The 18745-nt window shown below is 37.0% G+C and overlaps 2 protein-coding genes and 1 pseudogene across 2 annotated transcripts; 1 reads left to right on the top strand and 2 right to left on the bottom strand.

The window, feature by feature from the left end:
- Nucleotides 1-1982: 1982 nt before the first annotated feature.
- LOC131768419 (beta-4C adrenergic receptor-like) lies at nt 1983-2954 on the bottom strand. Its single transcript, XM_059084159.2, has one exon. It carries the CDS (start codon nt 2952-2954, stop codon nt 1983-1985), a length of 972 nt encoding a protein of 323 aa, XP_058940142.2.
- Nucleotides 2955-4993: 2039 nt separating this feature from the next.
- LOC131768387 (beta-1 adrenergic receptor-like) lies at nt 4994-6052 on the top strand (annotated as a pseudogene).
- Nucleotides 6053-12239: 6187 nt separating this feature from the next.
- Nucleotides 12240-13381, bottom strand: LOC136284298 (histamine H2 receptor-like). The gene has a single exon (XM_066174321.1). The coding sequence runs from the start codon at nt 13379-13381 to the stop codon at nt 12407-12409; it is 975 nt and encodes a 324-aa protein (XP_066030418.1). The 3' UTR covers nt 12240-12406.
- Between the last annotated feature and the right edge of the window lie 5364 nt (nt 13382-18745).

The raw sequence follows: 18745 nt of genomic DNA, 5'->3' as shown, positions 1-18745 counted from the left end.
AAAGAAAAACATACTTAATTTTAAATTCATAAAATTCCCGGTGAGCTAGTGTCATGTAAAATCTCATTGAAACATATGCAGACTAATCAATAACTTTCGTTTTCGCATGCAGCACTCTGTTTTGAATAAATTTTTACCACAAAAGTGTAACCAAAGGCAATCGAAATACTCTTCGCTGTTTGTTTAGTTTTCAAGCATATCAATCAGCCCATTTTCGTTTTCCATTCACTCGATAGACAATGATAAACAATAATTTCCCTTTCCCTCTTAAATACGTGCTCCTGGTTTCTTCTCTTCCTGAGAAAAAACGTGACGCTCCAGATGTGACGCTATACCATTTCATCGTGGAATCATTTAAAGTTTTTAACTTCTAAAGAAAGAGCTAGAAGTTTATTCTCTTCACTCATGATCGTTATAATATATATATATTTGCTGTTTATTCCCGAGCATCTTACTATCAATACCATGTCCCTAAATTGATCTTCTTTGTCATTCTCATTATCTGCTTGCTCTAAACTTTCTTTAATTACACTTTAATAGGAGGAGTTAAAGAGTTGACTGTTTATTAATATGAGCACCGTATACTCCTCCAACACGCTATTATAAGCCACTTAAATTATGTCTTAAATGTGCGTGAAAATTATCATAAACCAAGAAAGAACTATCCCGATCAGCATGGTCACGAGAGAAGTGAACTGTCGCAGTAAAATTCATTCATTTAAGATACAAGTTATATGCCATATCATCGGAAATAGTCAATTCCGTAGGAAATAGTGAAACGCAGCAATTGATCACATTAAGTTATTCAAAAGCTATTTTCGTTTTTTTTTGTGTTTTCCTATTTTCCAAACAAGCCTAGTTAATCGTCAGAATTGTGCATCATCTTTGCCAATCTCATTATCTGCTTGCTTTCAACTTTCTTTAAATTAAACTTTAATAGGGGAGTTAAGGAGTTGGCTGTTTTTTAAGATGAGCACCGTATACTACTCCAACACGCTATTTTTAGCCACTTAAATTATGTCTTAAGTCTTCCTGCAAATTATCATAAACCAAGAACGAACTATCACGATAAGCATGGTCACGCGAGAAGTGAACTCTCACAATAAAATTCAGTCATTTAAGATAAAAGTTATATGCCATATCATCGGAAATAGTAAATTAGGTAAAACGTTGTAATCGGTCACAACACGTTACTCAAAAGCTATTTTGGTTTTTTTTTTGTGTTTTCCTATTTTCCAAACAAGTCTTGTTAATCGTCAGACTTGTGCAAACGAAAGTAATAACGATGAAACTCTTTTTGATATAAATAGTTCCCATTGTCACAATGATGTTAGCAATACAAGTTATCCTTCGAAGTAAAAAGTGGTAAATTGAAAGGAAAATTCTGCAGGATGTCTGCTTACAGCGTGATCCATTCATTACAATTAGCGCAAACAGATGCTTTTAACTCTATGCCCATAAAAGGTTTTTCTCATTTAAGTACGAGCAATTATCTTCGCGGACTTTATCTTACTCCTTCTTAGGGTAATGCTTCTATGAAAAAAAAAATGATTACGTTGATATTAAAAACTAGAGTTATAGCAGTTTTTTGAAGATGCTTCGAGGGAATTCCCCTCTGATCAACATATGGCTAAATAAAAAAATGACTTATCGAAGTTTTGAGCCATGTACTGTCGCGAGCCTAAACAGATTTTTCTGTTTCAACCTCCTTAGAATAGATAACTAGGTTGAGGTAAAAAGCAAATGAAGCTCGTTTAATTTAGGAATTAGCTGAGATACATCGATAACCAAACCAACTTTCCTGTTTAATTGTCCTCTTTCGTTCCAGTGAGAATTTGGTGTATTGTGTATTTAAACTCGACAGGATACGCAATGATTCTGCTGCTGAGTCACATCACTAAGTTTATGTACAATGTTCTTTCTTCCTGTTTTCTTTGTGGTAAACAAACCATGCACAGTCCTTGTTAGACGCACAGGGTGGATCAGTTATCAACATGGACGACACTCGATGATCGATTGTAGTTTATCCGTAATGGCCAATTTCTCTTCCAAGGCATCTTTCGCAGTATGTCTATAATGGCGTGTCGAACGTGTCTCATCTTCCAGCAGTAAATGACAGGATTCAAAGATGAATTAAGAAATATGAGAGTCATTGAGTAAAGAAAAAATTGTTTTAAAGCGATACTCGAGCCATACATTCGAATAAGAGCCGAGCAAATGAAAAAAGGCAAATAACAAATTAACAATAAGAGATATACGTAGAATAAGCTAACTGTGGATTTAATAATAATTATTAAGTTTTTTATTTCATCAGAATGAGCTACTTCTTGTACTTGCATAGAATGAATCTGATTCTTGTGCCGTCGGACAGTTAAATATATCCTGATGTACACCACGAGTGTGACAATGAAACCCAAAGCTACCGCAACTGAATTAATAAGTTGCCGAGTACCAGGTAACACCCAAAATATCATGAAAGAAATAAATGCACTGTACAACCATTTGCTGATCACCACAACAACAACACGCTTGTGAGTCACAAGCTCTTGGTATCTGAGATGAAGATGAACAGCTAAGAACCTGTCTACACTTACAGCCACAACACCAAGGAACGAAGCAGTTGAGAATAAATAACTTAAAATCGTCGCCAATTGTTTAGTGATACAACCAGTATTGCGTAATCGAAGCCCGTTGATCAAAGAGAAAGTGTATAATGGTTGACTAAACAAACCAACAGCAACATCCGAGCAGGCAAGACTTAGCAGCAGAGTTTTCAAAGTTTTAGCGATTGCCGAAGTTTTGTAGATAGCGTAGATTGTCACAATATTCAACATGATGGAGGTGTGAGTAAGAAAATTGTTGAAGATACAGTTGACGATAAAAGTCGAAAGAAGATCTCTGAGTTCAGTGGATATGGGGTATATTGCAGAATCGTTGCAAATAACATTGCTCATGATATCAACTCACTCATAAAATATAAGAACTACTATTCCAGACAAACAGAGCGTGTTGCGATTCTTTAGCAGGACAGTTTTATCCTTATTTCGGGCAGTAATTTTTGAGCTAATTTCACTTTCAACTTAAAATGCTACCTTTCCTCCCAGAAGTGGTGAACTTCAATAAAAGGCATCTTCTCCTGGTGGTATGGGTTTTTGGGATGTAAACCAATGACAAAGGAAGAACTTACGTCAGACAAATTAACAGATATGTGAGCAGTCAAGATGTTCAATTGTATTTTAAAATAGACAGTTTTCTCCCTAGGCTTGTTTTTTAAGTGCATGTTAAACATGTTAATTCTAGCTTTTTTCTTAATTCCATGAAATTGAGAAGAACTGTTCAACACAGAAACCTGAAAGTTACTCTAAGCGAAAGGAGGCAATTACCAAAAAACTCGTCATTTAGATCGATCAGCGTACTGAAATTTTTCTGGCGTCTTGGCACAGGCCTGAACCATCTTTAGAAATATCGATTATAATTACATAATTATTGCATAATTACTAAAACGTCGAACTAAAGCCACTCGTGTTGTCGCTTTCGTAAAGCATTTTGTTCAAGTCAACAGAAAATTATTTCAAAAAAGTTCACAAATAATAGATTTCTTCAATTTCCGGGTTTTTATGAAAAATTCAAACTTTGGTAACTTATACAATTCCGCACCTCGGGTACCGACGTACGGGAAAAACACAACCGACGAGGAAATTATGTCCCAATAATTTCTCCTGTTTGGGTGAAGAATATTTCTCCTTAGTTCTGGCTAGCTTTACGTTTGAAGAAATTTGAAATCTAGGGGAACAGTCATTATTTATATTTATCGACTGAGGGATGGCGTCGGAGGGCTTTTTTTTTTTTTTTCCTTCCTTTTTTTTGAGGGGGAAGGGAATTACACGTTTCCCTTGGGGGACAGATGAGGGATCAATTGTTGCTAACAGAGTCTGAAGGGGGAACTACGGAAATTATCCCGTTCACCCCCTCTCTGCCCCCTCCCCTCCCCTCTCTGCCCCCTCCCCTCCCCTCTTCCCTCCGTACGGTTTTTTTCGACTGGTTAGTTATTCATATTACATTGGTAGAATATCGAAAACATGTATTCAAAGCTAATATTTCACTTGAAAATGCCAGTGGTCGTTCAGTAATAAAAATAAACTTGCTGTTCTGCTTCTTTCAAATTTAGCTGTTGTGTGTATTAAGCGAATTACTTGCATATATTTGCAATATTGGTAATTGCATACAACTACCGTAGACGGGAGATCATAAAAAGTCAATGAAGGTGGAGGGGAGGGATCATCAGAATACTGCAGTGCTAGTCTCGTAACCAGACCTTTCACGGGCAAGATCACATTTCAGTCAGTAACCCGGTAGGATCTGGGTACTAGATTATGCAGAGCATTATAAGGGGTTCAGGTAAATTTTATTGTGACATTAATAAAATCCCCCGACCCCTCCCCACCCCTTTCGACCGGGCTTTTTGAGTTATTTACATGCACTCTCGCTTCCCAATACAGGAAAAATATTTTGCGTTGGATCTTTCGTAACTCCCTTAATTATTCCTTTTTCCTCTAACTTTGTTTGTTTGTTTGTTTTTTTCCATCGGAAATACAAGCTACACTGTTGATGCAATTTTTTTTGTTAGATTTAGAAGGAAATCTCTGATTTGGCTAATGTTACCTTTTTCCGCTTTTTGACAGAAATAAAAGCAGTAACGTCACAAATGAAACCACAGAAATGCTTTCGAAAGTTCAGGAACTGGACATATTGCACGTAAATACTTTTACCTTCTTTTTTACTTTGCCTAAATGATTGAATGTATCGGTGCAAAGCAGGTAGATTTGACGGTCTATCATGTTCGATTATTTTAAAATAGAAATTTGCCAAATTACTGGATAGCTCTATCGAGAAAGCTAATTTTCTTGTGATAAATCGACTTGCTAAAATATCACAACCCATAAACTATTTATCTGAAATAGCGGCCCCTATAATTTATAAGTGAGTGAAAATCATGAAAAAATTGTATCGTAACCAGTATTCGAAATTTTTGCCCATATTCACCGAACTTGAAGATCTTCGTTCGACTTGTATCGCCATCTGTGTCTTTAACATTTTTCTCAGTTACACCGCCTTCATGTTGAATATTGTGACAATCTACGCTATCCACAAAACTTCAACAATGCCAAAAACTTTGAAAACTCTGCTGCTAAGTCTTGCCTGCTCGGATGTTGCTGTTGGTTTATTTAGTCAACCATTATACACCTTCTTCCTTATCAACTGCCTTCGACTAAACAATCCTGGCTGTATCCCTAAACAAGTGGGGACGATTATAGGTAGTTTATTTTCAGCTGCCTCGTTCCTCGGTGTTGTGGCTGTAAGCGTAGACAGGTACTTAACTGTTCATCCTCATCTCAGATACCAGGGGTTCGTGTCTCACAGGCGTGTTGTTGTGGTGGTGGTCAGCATATGGGTGTATAGTGCATTTGTTTCTTTGGTTACATTGTGGGGGCTTCTTAGTGCTTGGAATCTTATAAATACAATTACTGTTGCTTTCGGTTTTATTATCAAACTCGTGGTGTACATCAGGATATATCAAACTGTACGATGGCACAAGAATCACATTCAGTCCATGCAAATACGAGACGAAGCTCAGTCTGAGGAGATAAAAAACTTAACTGCTCTAATTAAATACACAGTTGGAATATTTCACGTATATCTCGTGTTTTTAGTTTGTTATTTGCCCCTTTTGCAACTATTCAATTTTATGGCTCGAGTATCGTTTTAAAGAAACTTTTTCTTTTCTTATTGACTCTCGTGTTCCTGAATTCATCTTTGAACCCTGTCATTTACTGCTGGAAGATGAGACACATTCGACACGCTATCATAGACATATTACGAAAGATGTATTGGAACAGCAATCGGCCATTTCGGATCAATTACAACCGGTCATCGAGTGTCGTCCATATTGATAACTGATCGCCTCTGTGTGGCTTACAAAGACTATGGGCGGTATTTGTTTACGACAAAGTAAAATAGGGACAAACAAGATTGTACATAAACTTAGTGATATGACCCGGCAGCCAAATAATCCCGTGGTTCCAATTTTAAGTACTCGATAAATCGAACAATCTGTAATGTGGAAGGGAAAGGCTTATTTGAGCAAGAAAGCTGGTTTTGTCATCGATGGATAGTGAAATTGTAATTATGGATGTAAATAAAAGTAGGATACGACACAAGATTTTATTCACATCAAGGTTTCCGTCGCTCTTAGTTTCAAATCAGAATTTAAAATCAATAACAGTGGTTGCGGACTTAAGCTTCGGAAAAGGTTTCATTTTTCCCTTGTAAATTTTGCCCATAACTGCCAACTGTTCCGCCGAATTTCTTAAAAATAGCACTAACAGAAAAACAAATAGGAGGTAGTATTTACGAGGGAAAGAAAATCGATGTAAATGATTAGCTAGTGAGTGGACTGAAAACGAAAATGGATTGATCGATATCCTTGGAAATTAAACAAACAACAAAAAGCACCGAGTTTGTGTTAACACTTTTGAGGTAAAAAACTTAGTCGAAGCAGAATATGAAAACGAAAACAGAGGTGGCTTTAGAGTTATTGATTAGCCCGCAGATGTTTGCAGGTTACCCTTGATAACACCGGGAGTTTTGAGAACTTAAAATTAAGTATATTTTTCCTTGTTATTTCCTTTGTTTATATGCAAATAACAGATAGGTTTTGGAATCATTATGACAATTCTTTGCAATTTCTAGACAAATTAAATGGGTCAATAAAATGAGATGTATTGAAAACATTAGTTCCGAAAAAGAAGTGTCCGAAAGTTTGTTTATACAGATAATCGACGGCTTAAATTTTGGGCATATCTATGATGATTACGTGGCAATTTGAAAATGCCTTTCAAAATCTCGGAGAATATTCTAAAGCCTCGATTTCTCCTGGTTTTGAGGGGCAACAGAGTGGGGATCAGTCGTCGCAAAGAGATTTTGAGGGGGGGGGGAAGGCTAAAGAAACTTGCTTTGGAGGATATTTGTCACAGCGTCGCTTTTCTTAAAAGCAGACAAGGTAAGAAGGAGGGAGGGGGTAATAAGAATATTACAGTCTTATGGGGGATAATGTTACTTTTATCTTGACACAACCAAAATCATCTTTAGGAAATAAATAAAGCATCAAATATATCCTGGTGTACACCACAAATGTGACAATGAAACCGAAAGCTGCAACAACTGACTCTGTAATATTCCGAGTACTAAGCAACCCCTACAATGCTATCGAAGAAACAAATGCACTGCACAATTATTTGCCGATAACCACCACCACAACAAGCTTGTGAGTCACAAGCTCTTGATATCTGAGATGAAGATGAACAGCTAAGAACCTGTCTACACTTACAGCCACAACACCAAGGAACGAAGCAGTTGAGAATAAATAACCTGAAATATTCAGCACTTGGTAAGTATTACAATTAATTTTGTCCAGTTGTAACCACTTGACAAGAAAGAAAGTGTATATTGCTTTGCTAAACAAACCAACAGCAACATCTTAGAAGACAAGACTCAGCAGCAGAGTTTTCAAAGTTTTTGCCATAGCCGAAGTTTTGTGGATGGCGTAGATTGTCCCAATATTCAACATGATGGGGGTGAGTTATAAAATTGTTAAAATGCAGTTGGTGTTAAGAGTCGAGCGAAGATATTTAAGTTCAGTGTATCGGGGCAAATAATCCAAAGACTCGTTACAAAATTATTCGTCCATGGTATCAACTCACTCATAAAAGATAGGACCCTCTATTCCAGACAAACAGAATGTGTTGCGATTCTTTAGCAGGCCAGTCTCTCCTTATTTAGGGCAGCAAATGTTGAGCTGATTCCACTTTCTGCGTAAAATGTTACCTTTCCTCCCAAAAGCGAAAAATTCATCAAAAAGAATCCTCTTAATTCTCGCAATATGAGTTTTTGGGATGTGGAAGAGGCAGTCAAGATGTTCAATTGTATTTTGAAATCGATACTTTTCTCTCGAGGCTTGTTTTTAATGATATTTCTTGAATATGTTAATACTCATACTAACACAAAATAAAATGTGTCTTTGAAAGCCTCCCTTGCCCCAGCCCCTAGCTCCGCCGTTCCTGAGGTATTTTGCAGTAATCGTTGCTGTTCAAAAGAGATGCATACAATTTGGGTTCTACAGCGGGAGAGCCATTAAAAAATAGTTCATCTGTCCTATATCCTACAAAAGGTACGGTCAGTATTCATTTTCTTTGTGGGGAGGGGGCAGAGGATTCAGTAGGACACATGCTTTTATTCATATTAAGGTTTCCGCCGCTTTTAATTTAAAATCAGAATGAAGAAACCAATAACGGTAGTTGCGGACTTAAGCTTCGGAAAAGCTTTCTTTTTTTTCTTTGTAAATTTTGCCTATAACTACCAACTGTTTCGCCAAATCTCTTAAAACAAGTACTGACAACTAAATGACATGCCAGCTTCAAATGAAACAGGAAACTTATGCCATCCATCCTTCAGCCTCAAAACCAGAATTTCCAAGTTACTCTGTAATAGTGGAAACGAACTTCTTCCTTTTAATAAACAGTCAACGCTTTAGCCACCCTTAATGTATAATTTGAAGAAATTCTCAAGCAAACAGTTAATAAGAGTGACAGAGATGATCAATTTAGGGATATGGTATTGGTAGTAAGATTTTCAGGACTAAACAACAAATAAATATAAGGCATGATCATGAGTGAATGGAATAAACTTCCAGCTCTTTCATTAGAAGTTAAAAACTATAAAACAGTATAGCGTCACATTGAGAACGTCTCGTAATGCCCTCAGGAAGAAAAAGGAGCTAGTATTTACGAGGGAAGAAGAATCGATGTTAATCATTAGCTAATGAGTGGACTGAAGACGAAAATGGATTGATCAATAACCTTGAAAATTAAACAAGCCATAAAAAGCATGAGTTTGCGTCAACACTTTCGAGGTAGAAACTTAGTCGAAGCAGAATGCTGCGTATTAAAACGAAAACAGAGGTGTATAGAGTTATTGATTAGCCTGCAGACTTTTGCAGGTGGTTCTTGAGAATACCGGGAGTTTTGAGAGCTTAAAGTTAAGTATGTTTTTCCTTATATTTCCTTTTTTTAGATGCAAACAACAGATAGGTTTTGGAATCAATTTGACAGTTTCTAGATAACTCAATGAGTCAATAAAGTGGAATGTATTGGAAACGTCAGTCTCGAAATAAGAGTGTTCAAAAGTTTATTTACGGCAAAAAAACTAGCGTTCACCGTACGAAAAACGAAGGTTAAATTCACGCAAAACTCGGGTTTATTAACGTTAACCCGTGTTTTGCATACGGAAAATCCGACGTTTTTTGTAAAGATAATCGAATACATAAATTGTGGGCATATCTATGATGATCACGTGGCAATTTGACGATGCTTTTCAAAATCTCGGAAAATATTTCTAAAAGCCTCTATTTCTTGTGGTTTTCAGTGGCAACAGAGTGGGGATCAGTTGTCGCCAAGAGAGTTTCGTGGTAGGAGGGGGAAGAGAGAAACTTGCCTTGGAGAATATTTCTAACAGCGTCGCTTGTCAGCTTTCTTAAAACTTACAAGGTACCAAGGAGGGAGGGGGTAATAGGAATATTTCAGTCTTATGGCCGATAATGTTGTTTTTAACTTGACACAACCAAAATCCTCCTTAGGAAATAAATAAAACATCAAAAAGCCTTGTCAAGATGATGTTATCAAGATGATAACAGTACATTCTGAACAATAAGCAAGTTTGGTTTAGTTATCTTAACCGAGAATAGGTTATGGAACTTTTGGTATCATCGATTTTATAACACAGACCTCGTTTTTCCTGAATGATTTTTTTTCAGTAATCGTTGCTTTTAGAAGTCAAAGCGTATAATTTGGGTTTCTATAGCAGAAAACCTTTAAAAAATTTCCTTTGTCATTTATTCCTCTCAAGGGACTAGTCATTCTTTATCGCCTGCTTTTTTTTTGAGGGGGGAGGTCGAGTCATAACAATATTTACATAGCCCTCCCCCTCCAAAGGATTTTCTAAGATTCCTGACCCCTCCCTCCCTTGTTGACAATTAATTGGCAGTCAATTTACTATGGTCTCCTTTTAATACTATGTTGGCGATAACGGCACCCCCTCCGTTTTTCCTTAACCCTTTAACTCCCAAGATCTGATTGTTAATTCTCCCTTCTACCTGCTACACATTTCCTTGTAAATAATTTATAAGAATTTAACGTTAGATCAAGGTATCAACTTCTATCTGATAAGTTTAGGTATTCTCATTACCTGTTCGTTGGATAATGTATGGATATTTTAGAGAGAAATTAGTTTTAAATCACTCCTAATAGTTAACGGGTTAAAGCCAGGAGAAATTGACGCTGTTTCAAATAATCTCCGAGATTTTGAGACATCTTCAAACTGTTACTTAATCATCATGAATAAGCCCGAAATTTGAGCCGTCGAGTATCTGTCAAAAAAAGCTTTAAAGCACTTTCATTACGAGACTAATATTTTGACTACATTTTACATAACTGACCCATTAGCTTGTCTAAAAATTGGAAAGAATTGTTAAATGAATTAAAAAACCTATAGGTTATTGCGTCTAAACAAAAGGAGATTTCTAGGAAAAACAGGCTTAATTTTAAGCTCATAAAATTGCCGGTCAGCTAGAATTATGAAAAATCACCTGACATCCGCGGGCTAATCAATAACTTTACTGTCACTTCTGTTTTGTTTTCGTATGCAGCATTCTCCTTTGACTAAGTTTTTATCTTCAAAGTGTAACCAAAGGTAAATGAACTGCTCTTCACTATTTGTTTAGTTTTCAAGCACATAGATTAATCCGTTTTCGTTTTCAATCCACTCAATAGACAATGATAAACAATAATTTCCCCTTTCCCTCTTAAATACTTGCTCCTGGCTTTTTTTTTCCTAAGGAAAAAAACCCTCCAAATGTGACGCTAAACCGTTTCGTCGTAGGATCATTTTAATATTTAAACTTCTAACGAAAAAGCTGGAAGTTTATTCACTTCACTTATACCTCACATTTAATTGCTGTTTATTCCTGAGCATCTTACTATCAATACCATGTCCCTTAATGGATTATCTTTGTCATTCTGGCTCATTATGTGCTTGCTTTAAAATTTCTTTAAATAACACATTAGTAGGGGAGTTGTGGAGTTGACTGTTTATTGATATGAGCACCGTATACTACTCCAACACGCTATTTTTAGCCACTTAAATTATGTGCACTTAAATATTCCTGAAAATTATCATAAACCAAGAAAGAACTATATCTCGACCAGCATGGTCACGCGAGAAGTGAGCTGTCGGACGAAAATTCAGTAATTTAAAATAAAGGTTGTATACCATATCCTTGAAAGAAGTAAACAATAAACGCTTTAATTGGTCACAACAAGTTACTCGAAAGCTATTTCCGTTTTGTTTTGTTTTTTTCCTATTTCCAAACCAGTCTAGTTAATCGTCAGACTTGTGCAAACGAAAGCAATAAAGATTAAAATCTTTCTAATTGCCAGTAGTTCACATTGTCACAATGATGTTGGCAATAAAAGTTACCCTTCAAAAGTGAAAAGTGGTAAATTGAAGGAAAATACTGCGTGATTTCTGCTTGCGACGTGATCCATTGATTATAATTAGTGCAAACAGATGCTTTACCACTTTATGCCCGTAAAAGTGTGTTGTCATTACCGTAAGAAAAATTTTCTTTACGGAGTTTATCTCACTCCTTCTTAGTGTCAGTGTCTCAATGATGTTAGCAATAAAAGTCACCCTACAAAGTGAAAAGTGGTAAACCGAAAGAAAAATATTCTAGGATCTCTGTCTCCAACGTGATCCATTCAACAAAATTAGCGCAAACAGGTGCTTTATAACTCTTTGCCCGTAAAAGCTTGTTCTCATTAAGGTAAGAGAAATTTTCTTCGCATCACTCCTTCTTAGGGTAATGCTTCTATGGAAAAAAATTGATTATATTGATAATAAAAAATCGCTTTTTCGTGAGCTAAAGCAACGTTTTTGAACATGCTTCAAAGGAATAAAATGAGTTATCAAAGCTTTGAGCCATGTACTGTGGTGAGCCTAAACAGTTTTGTTATATTTTAATCTCCTTAGGGTAGCCAACCAGGCTGAGGCAAAAAGCAAATGAAGCACGTTTAATAAGAATTATTAAACGATAAGCAAACCAGCTTTTCTGTTTCATTGGCGTCTTCCTTTCCACTTGTTATAATTTTTATGTATTGTGTATTGAAAACTCGACTGAATACACAATCATTTGGCTGCTGAGTCATATCACTAAGTTTATGTAGAATGTTCTTTTTCCCTATTTCCTTTGTCGTAAACAAACCACGCAAAGTCCATGTTAGACGTACAGAGTGGATCAGTTATCAATTTGGACAACACTCAATGATCGATTGTAGTTTATTCGTAATGGCCGATTGCTCTTCCGAGACATCTTTCGCAGTATGTCCATGATAGCGTGTCGAACGTGTCTCATCTTCCAGCAGTAAATGACAGGGTTCAAAGATGAATTAAGAAATATGAGAGTCAATGAGTAAAGAAAAAAATGTTTTGAAGCGATACTCGAGCCCAAGATTCGAATAACAGCCGAGCAAATAAAAAAAGGCAAATAACAAATCAACAACAAGATATATACGTAGAATAAGCTAACTGTGGATTTGATAAGAACAATAAAGTTTTTCATTTCATCAGAATGAGCTACTTCTTGTACTTTCATAGAGTGAATCTGTTTCTTGTGCCGTCGTACAATAAAATATATCCTGGTGTACACCACAAAAGTGACAGTGAAACCGAAAGCTGCAACAACTGACCCTATAAGATCCCGAGTACCAGGTAACCCCCACAACGTTATCAAAGAAACAAATGCACTGCACAACCATTTGCCGATCACCACAACAACAACACGCCTGTGAGTCACAAGCTCTTGATATCTGAGATGAAGATGAACAGCTAAGAACCTGTCTACACTTACAGCCACAACACCAAAGAAGGAAGCAGTTGAGAATAAATAACCTGAAATAATCAGCACTTGATAAGTATCACAGTTAAGATTGTCCAGTTGTAAGCACTTGACTAGAAAGAAAGTGTATAATGGTTGGCTAAACAAACCAACAGCAAGGTCCGAGAAGGCAAGACTCAGCAGCAGAGTTTTCAAAGTTTTTGCCATTGCCGAAGTTTTGTGGATAGCGTAGATTGTCACAATATTCAACATGATGGAGGTGTGAGTTATAAAATTGTTGAAAATGCAGTTGGTGATAAAAGTCAAACGAAGATCTTTAAGTTCTGTGTATGTAGGAAAATAATCCAAAAATTCTTTACAAAATAACTCGTTCATGATATCAACTCACTCATAAAAGATAGGATCCTCTATTCCAGACAAATTGAACGAGTTGCGATTCTTTAGCAGGACAGTTTCTCATTATTTTGGGCAGAAAATCTTGAGCTGATTCCACTTTCTGCCTAAAATGTTACCTTTCCTCCCAATAGTGATAAACTTCAACAAAAGGAATCCTCTTAACTCTCGCAATATGGGTTTTTGGGATGTCAGCCAATGACAAAAAAAGAACTTACGTCAGACAAATTAATTCAGAGATGGAGCCAGTCAAGATGTTCAATTGTATTTTGTAATCAACACTTTTCTCCCGAGGCTTTTTTTTAATTATATATCTTGGAGATGTTAATACTCACACTAACACAAAATAACACGTGTCCTTGAAAGCCTCCCTTGCCCCAGCCCCCAGCTCCGCCGTCCCTGAGGTATTCTGGTATCACCATGAACGACACTTGAACGCCGATTGTAAAATTATGCCAGATGGCTGATTTGTTCTCCAAGATATGTTTTGCGGTATTTCCATAAAAGTACCTCGAATGTGTTTCACCTCTTAACAGCAAATGACAATCCGCTATGGAACTCTTTCTAATAACTCAGTTCTCGCTATTTGCCAATAAGTTTTTGCAGTAATCGTTGCTGTTAGAAGTAGATGCATACAATTTGGGTTTCTACAGCAGAAAGCCATTAAAAAATAGTTCATCTGTCATATATCCTACCAAAGGAACGGTCAGTATTTATTTTTATTATTCATTTTTCAAAATCAATTTCAATTTCAAATCGTCACGTAATCGTCATGGATAAGCCCGAAATTTGAGCTGTCGATTACCTGTCAAAAGAAAAGCTTTAAAGCACTTTTATCACGAGACTAATTTTTTGACCACATTTTACATAACTGACCCATAAACTTGTCTAGAAATTGGAAATAATTGTTAAATCAATTCAAAAGCATATCTATTACTGCGTCTAGGCGAAAGGCGATCACAAGAAAAAACGTACTTAATTTTAAGCTCATAAAATTCCCGGTCAGCTTATATCATGTAAGATCACCTGAAGACATCTGCGGACTAATTATTAGCTTAAGAGACACCTCTGTTTTCGTTTTCATATGCAGCATTCTGCTTTGAATAAATTTTTACCCCAAAAGAGTAAGAAGGTCCCAATGGGGTTAACCGTTAGCCGTAAAACGGCCTAAAATATTTAGCCGTTAGACGTAAAAATTGACAAATTTTAACCGTTAGTCGTAAAAAAAATTAAACCTTAAAAAATATCTCTGGTGGAAACAATGGAAATGTGTTAACCGTTAGCCGGAAATTGGCCAAAATTTTAACCGATAGCCGTAAAAGCCATCACCCCATTGAGACCCTCGACTAAGGGAAGGTACATTTTTTATTATGGGGGTGAGGGGGGGGGGGGTGGGTCGCACTTCACAGAATGGATTAATGTATGACTCTTCACAAATACCTACACAAAACATCTGACCCTCCCTCATCTCCTCCAAGACAAAAATAACCGGAGGTGAAAATAATTAACCGGAAGTGTTATTCACACAACTGCGTCTGCGCTCAAACTAGTTAATTGCGTGGCGTGTGATTGCGCGGTAAAAACTTGAAAATGGGCAAGGACGTACGAGGAACAGAAGGAGAAAAATGCGCTTGTGGTGAAAGCGAGGATTTCATGAGGTCAGATGGAGCAACTTGTGGATATTGTGGCTGTTTGCCGACTCGCCATTCTGAAAAGGATGCCCGCTATTCCCCGACTCTGTTGATGGTACATCGGGTGCGGGAACAAGTGAAAGTGCAAGTCCACAGAAGTGGAAAGATGAAGACCTGGGGTGTTTCGCGGACCCAAAGGGCGAATATACTGAATTCTCAAATAATATTCTGCCAAAATGCTATGTGTCCTTTGGATCACTTGTCCCTACATGGAACGGTTTCGCCGCTGTTTCGTGACTGAAAGAAAGCGCCTATGGGAAGTCCGCGAGGCTTTGAAAGCAATAGCAATAAATCACAAGTTGGCTTTTGTGACTTCTGATAATCCCGCGGCTGCCGGGAGATTCATGGAGGAAAATTTTAGCGCAAAACGCCATGACGCTACCACTATTAAGAACAACATTGATGACCTTTCGATGCCGAAGGTCAAAATCGAGCTGAATGCGAAAGTAACTCAAAATGGTAATGCGCTGTTCGATTCAAACGGACGGGATATTTAATCTGGCCATAAATCTAGTCCTAATGCGAATGAAGAACTCCTGGAGAGTTTAAAATCAATCAAAAACACTGTGGGCGAAACCATGGAGCTGTTGGAGAAGGCTCGAGACAAAGTGGCGTCAATTTTCCCATTGAAATAGGGAAACGCGCTAAGGAAGTCGCGAATACCAAAGCAGAACCGCCACCAGAACCCCGCGCGGAAACATTACCGCCGTCCTAATTTCGTGTACCTGTGTAGTTGATGTTGCCTATTTTTTGTAGCTGTAGCAAGGCTTAATATCATACAAAGAATGTAAAGAGAATTAAATTGCTTCTTTCGTTTCTACGTTTGTTTGTAGTCTATGTTCATTTCTTTGATGATATTTTGGGGGCTTCTTAGTACTCGGGAACTTATAAGTACAATCATTGCTGCTTTCGGTTTTCTTATCACATTTGTGGTGTACATCAGGACATATCAAACTGTACGACGGCAGGAGAATCACATTCAGTCCATGCAAATACGAGACGAAGCTCAGTCTGAGGAGATAAAAAACTTAACTGTTCTAATTAAATCCACAGTTGGCATATTCTACGTATATCTCGTGTTTTTGATTTGTTGTTTGCCCTATCTCATTTGCATGGCTGTTATTCCATTGACCCCTATGTATCTAAATTCATCTTTGAACCCTGTCATTTACTGCTGGAAGATGAGACACGTTCGACACGCTATCATGGACATACTTCAAAAGATGTCTTGGAACAGCAATCGGCCATTTCGGGTAAACTACAATCGGTCATCGAGTGTCGTCCATATTAGTAACTGATCTCCTCTGTGTGGCTTACAAAGACTATACACAGTAATTCCTTAGGACAAAGTGAAATAGGAACAAACAAGATTGTACATAAACTTAGTGATATGGCCCGGCAGCCAATTTTAATAGTTCCAATTTTAAGTACACAATATATCGAATAATCACAACTGGAAGGGCAGAGGCTACTTTGAGCTAGAAAGCTGGCTTTGTCATCGATCGATCATGAAATTGTAATTATGGGTGCAAATAAAAGTAAAATAGGACACATGCTTTTATTCATATTAAGGTTTCCGTCGCTCTTAATTTCAGATCAAACCAGTAACGGTGGTTGCGCTCTTGAGCTTCGGAAAAGTCTCTTCTTTCGCTTGTAAATTTTGCCCATGACTGCCAAATGTTTCGCCGAATCCCTTAAAACTAGCACTGACAACTAAATGAGATGCCAGCTTCAAATCAAATAGAAGGAAACCCGTGCCATCCATCCTTCTGCCTCAAAAGCAAAATTCCTAAATTACTCCTTAGTAATGGAAAACGAACTTCTTCCTATTATATACAGTCAACGCCTTGACTCCTTTAAATGTGTTATTTAAAGAAATTCTCAAGCAATTTGGGTACATGGTATTGATAGTAAGATTCTCAGCACTAAACAACAAATGAATCTAAGGTATAATCATCAGTGAAGGGAATAAACTTCCAGCTCTTTCATCAGAAGTAAAAAAATTTAAATGATCCTACGATAAAACGGTATAGCGTCGCATTGCGAGCGTCTGGTAATGCCGTCAGGAAGAAAAACAAGCAGGAGCTAATATTTACGAGGGAAGAAAAATCGATGTTAATCATTGGCTAATGAGTGGCTTCTTAACGAAGATAGATTAAGCGACATACTTGAAAATTACACAAACAACGAAAAGCATCTAGTTTGCCTCAACACTTTTGTGGTAAAAACTTAGTCGAAGCAGAAACTGCCTATGAAAACGATAACAGAGGTGGCTTTAGAGTTATTGATTAGCCCGCGCATGTTTGCAGGTGGTTCTTGATAATACCGGAGTTTTGAAATTAAGTATGTTCTTCCTTGTTATCTCTTTGCGCTTAGATGCAAATAACAGATAGGTTTTGACATCAATTTGACAATCCTTTTCAATTTCTAGACAAGTTAATGGGTCAATAAGTGAAATGTAGTGAAAGTATTAGTCTCATAATAAAAGTGTTGAAAAGTTTATTTGTACAGATAATCGCGGCTTAAATTTCGGGCATATCTATGATCGAGTGTCTTCCACAACAATAGCTGAAATCTTCTGTGTGGCTAACAAGCGCTTTGTTTGGACGTTTGCTGTCGTTAGAGTAAACAGGGATGGGAGATACGAAATTGTATTTAGACTCAATGATGTCCCAATGGCCAAAATTATTGGTCACTTCAATATTTTAATGAAATAATCTATGAAGGAATTGCAGTCGGAAAGACGGAGTGATTAAATTGAAGAGTAAAGCCGGTTTTACTTTAATGAGATGTTGTTATTATGAAGGTTCTCGGAGAAGAAGGAATTGGGAGACATGATATTATGTGCATCAAGGTTTTCGTCGTCTCTTTAAAATCAAAATCGAAACTCGATGAGAAAAAAAAAAACAACAAAATAAAAGAACAGAATCAACATGGATCACAACATAGACATGTAAAAGTAACAACAAGCCGTTGGGACTCAGGAAAGGGTGACCGCTACTGCCTAACCCTTGATACCCCTAACATCAGTATGCATATTCTCCACACTGATCTCTATACATTTCCAATGACACTGATAAGGAGAATTTGCTTTCTATTTTTCTCATAACCTTAATGTGTGATGCAGAGGTGATGTTGTAAAGAGAAATTAGAAGCTAGTCACTCCCAGAGGTCAAAGGGTTGATATTGGTGACCGCTTGATAGAGGTTAAAATTGCACAAACTAAGGGATACCATTTTCAGCACTTTAACAACCGACCTCCTAATACAGGGTGACCGCTAATACAGTGCTGCTTCATACAGGTGCCATTATATTCCTATCTGACTCCTTGTAAAACGTTATGACAAGTTATTTATACTTGTTAATTAATTCTTTGTTCCTGCTGATCAGTATTTTGACAATTTTCGCTTTACTCAGTTCCTTCTAATATATACTTTTGGCCAAGAGATTGTAGACGATTTATAACCTCTTGTTTTGGCCGAGTCGAGAAATTAAAGTCCTGCGAAATTAAGTCACTGCTAAAACAAGTACTGAATGATTTATTATAGTCGAAATTAAATGTCAAAGTATCTCTCAAAAGAAACTTTTAACAATTTTTTAACAAGGTTTGTTTTCTAAATAGACTCGTTAAACATGTTAATACTATTTTCATACT

This window comes from Pocillopora verrucosa, chromosome 11 (assembly GCF_036669915.1).
Source record: "Pocillopora verrucosa isolate sample1 chromosome 11, ASM3666991v2, whole genome shotgun sequence".
Taxonomy (NCBI): Eukaryota; Metazoa; Cnidaria; class Anthozoa; order Scleractinia; family Pocilloporidae; genus Pocillopora; species Pocillopora verrucosa.
The sequence above is the reverse complement of the archived record's forward strand: the minus strand, read 5'-3'. Positions and strand labels throughout refer to the sequence as shown.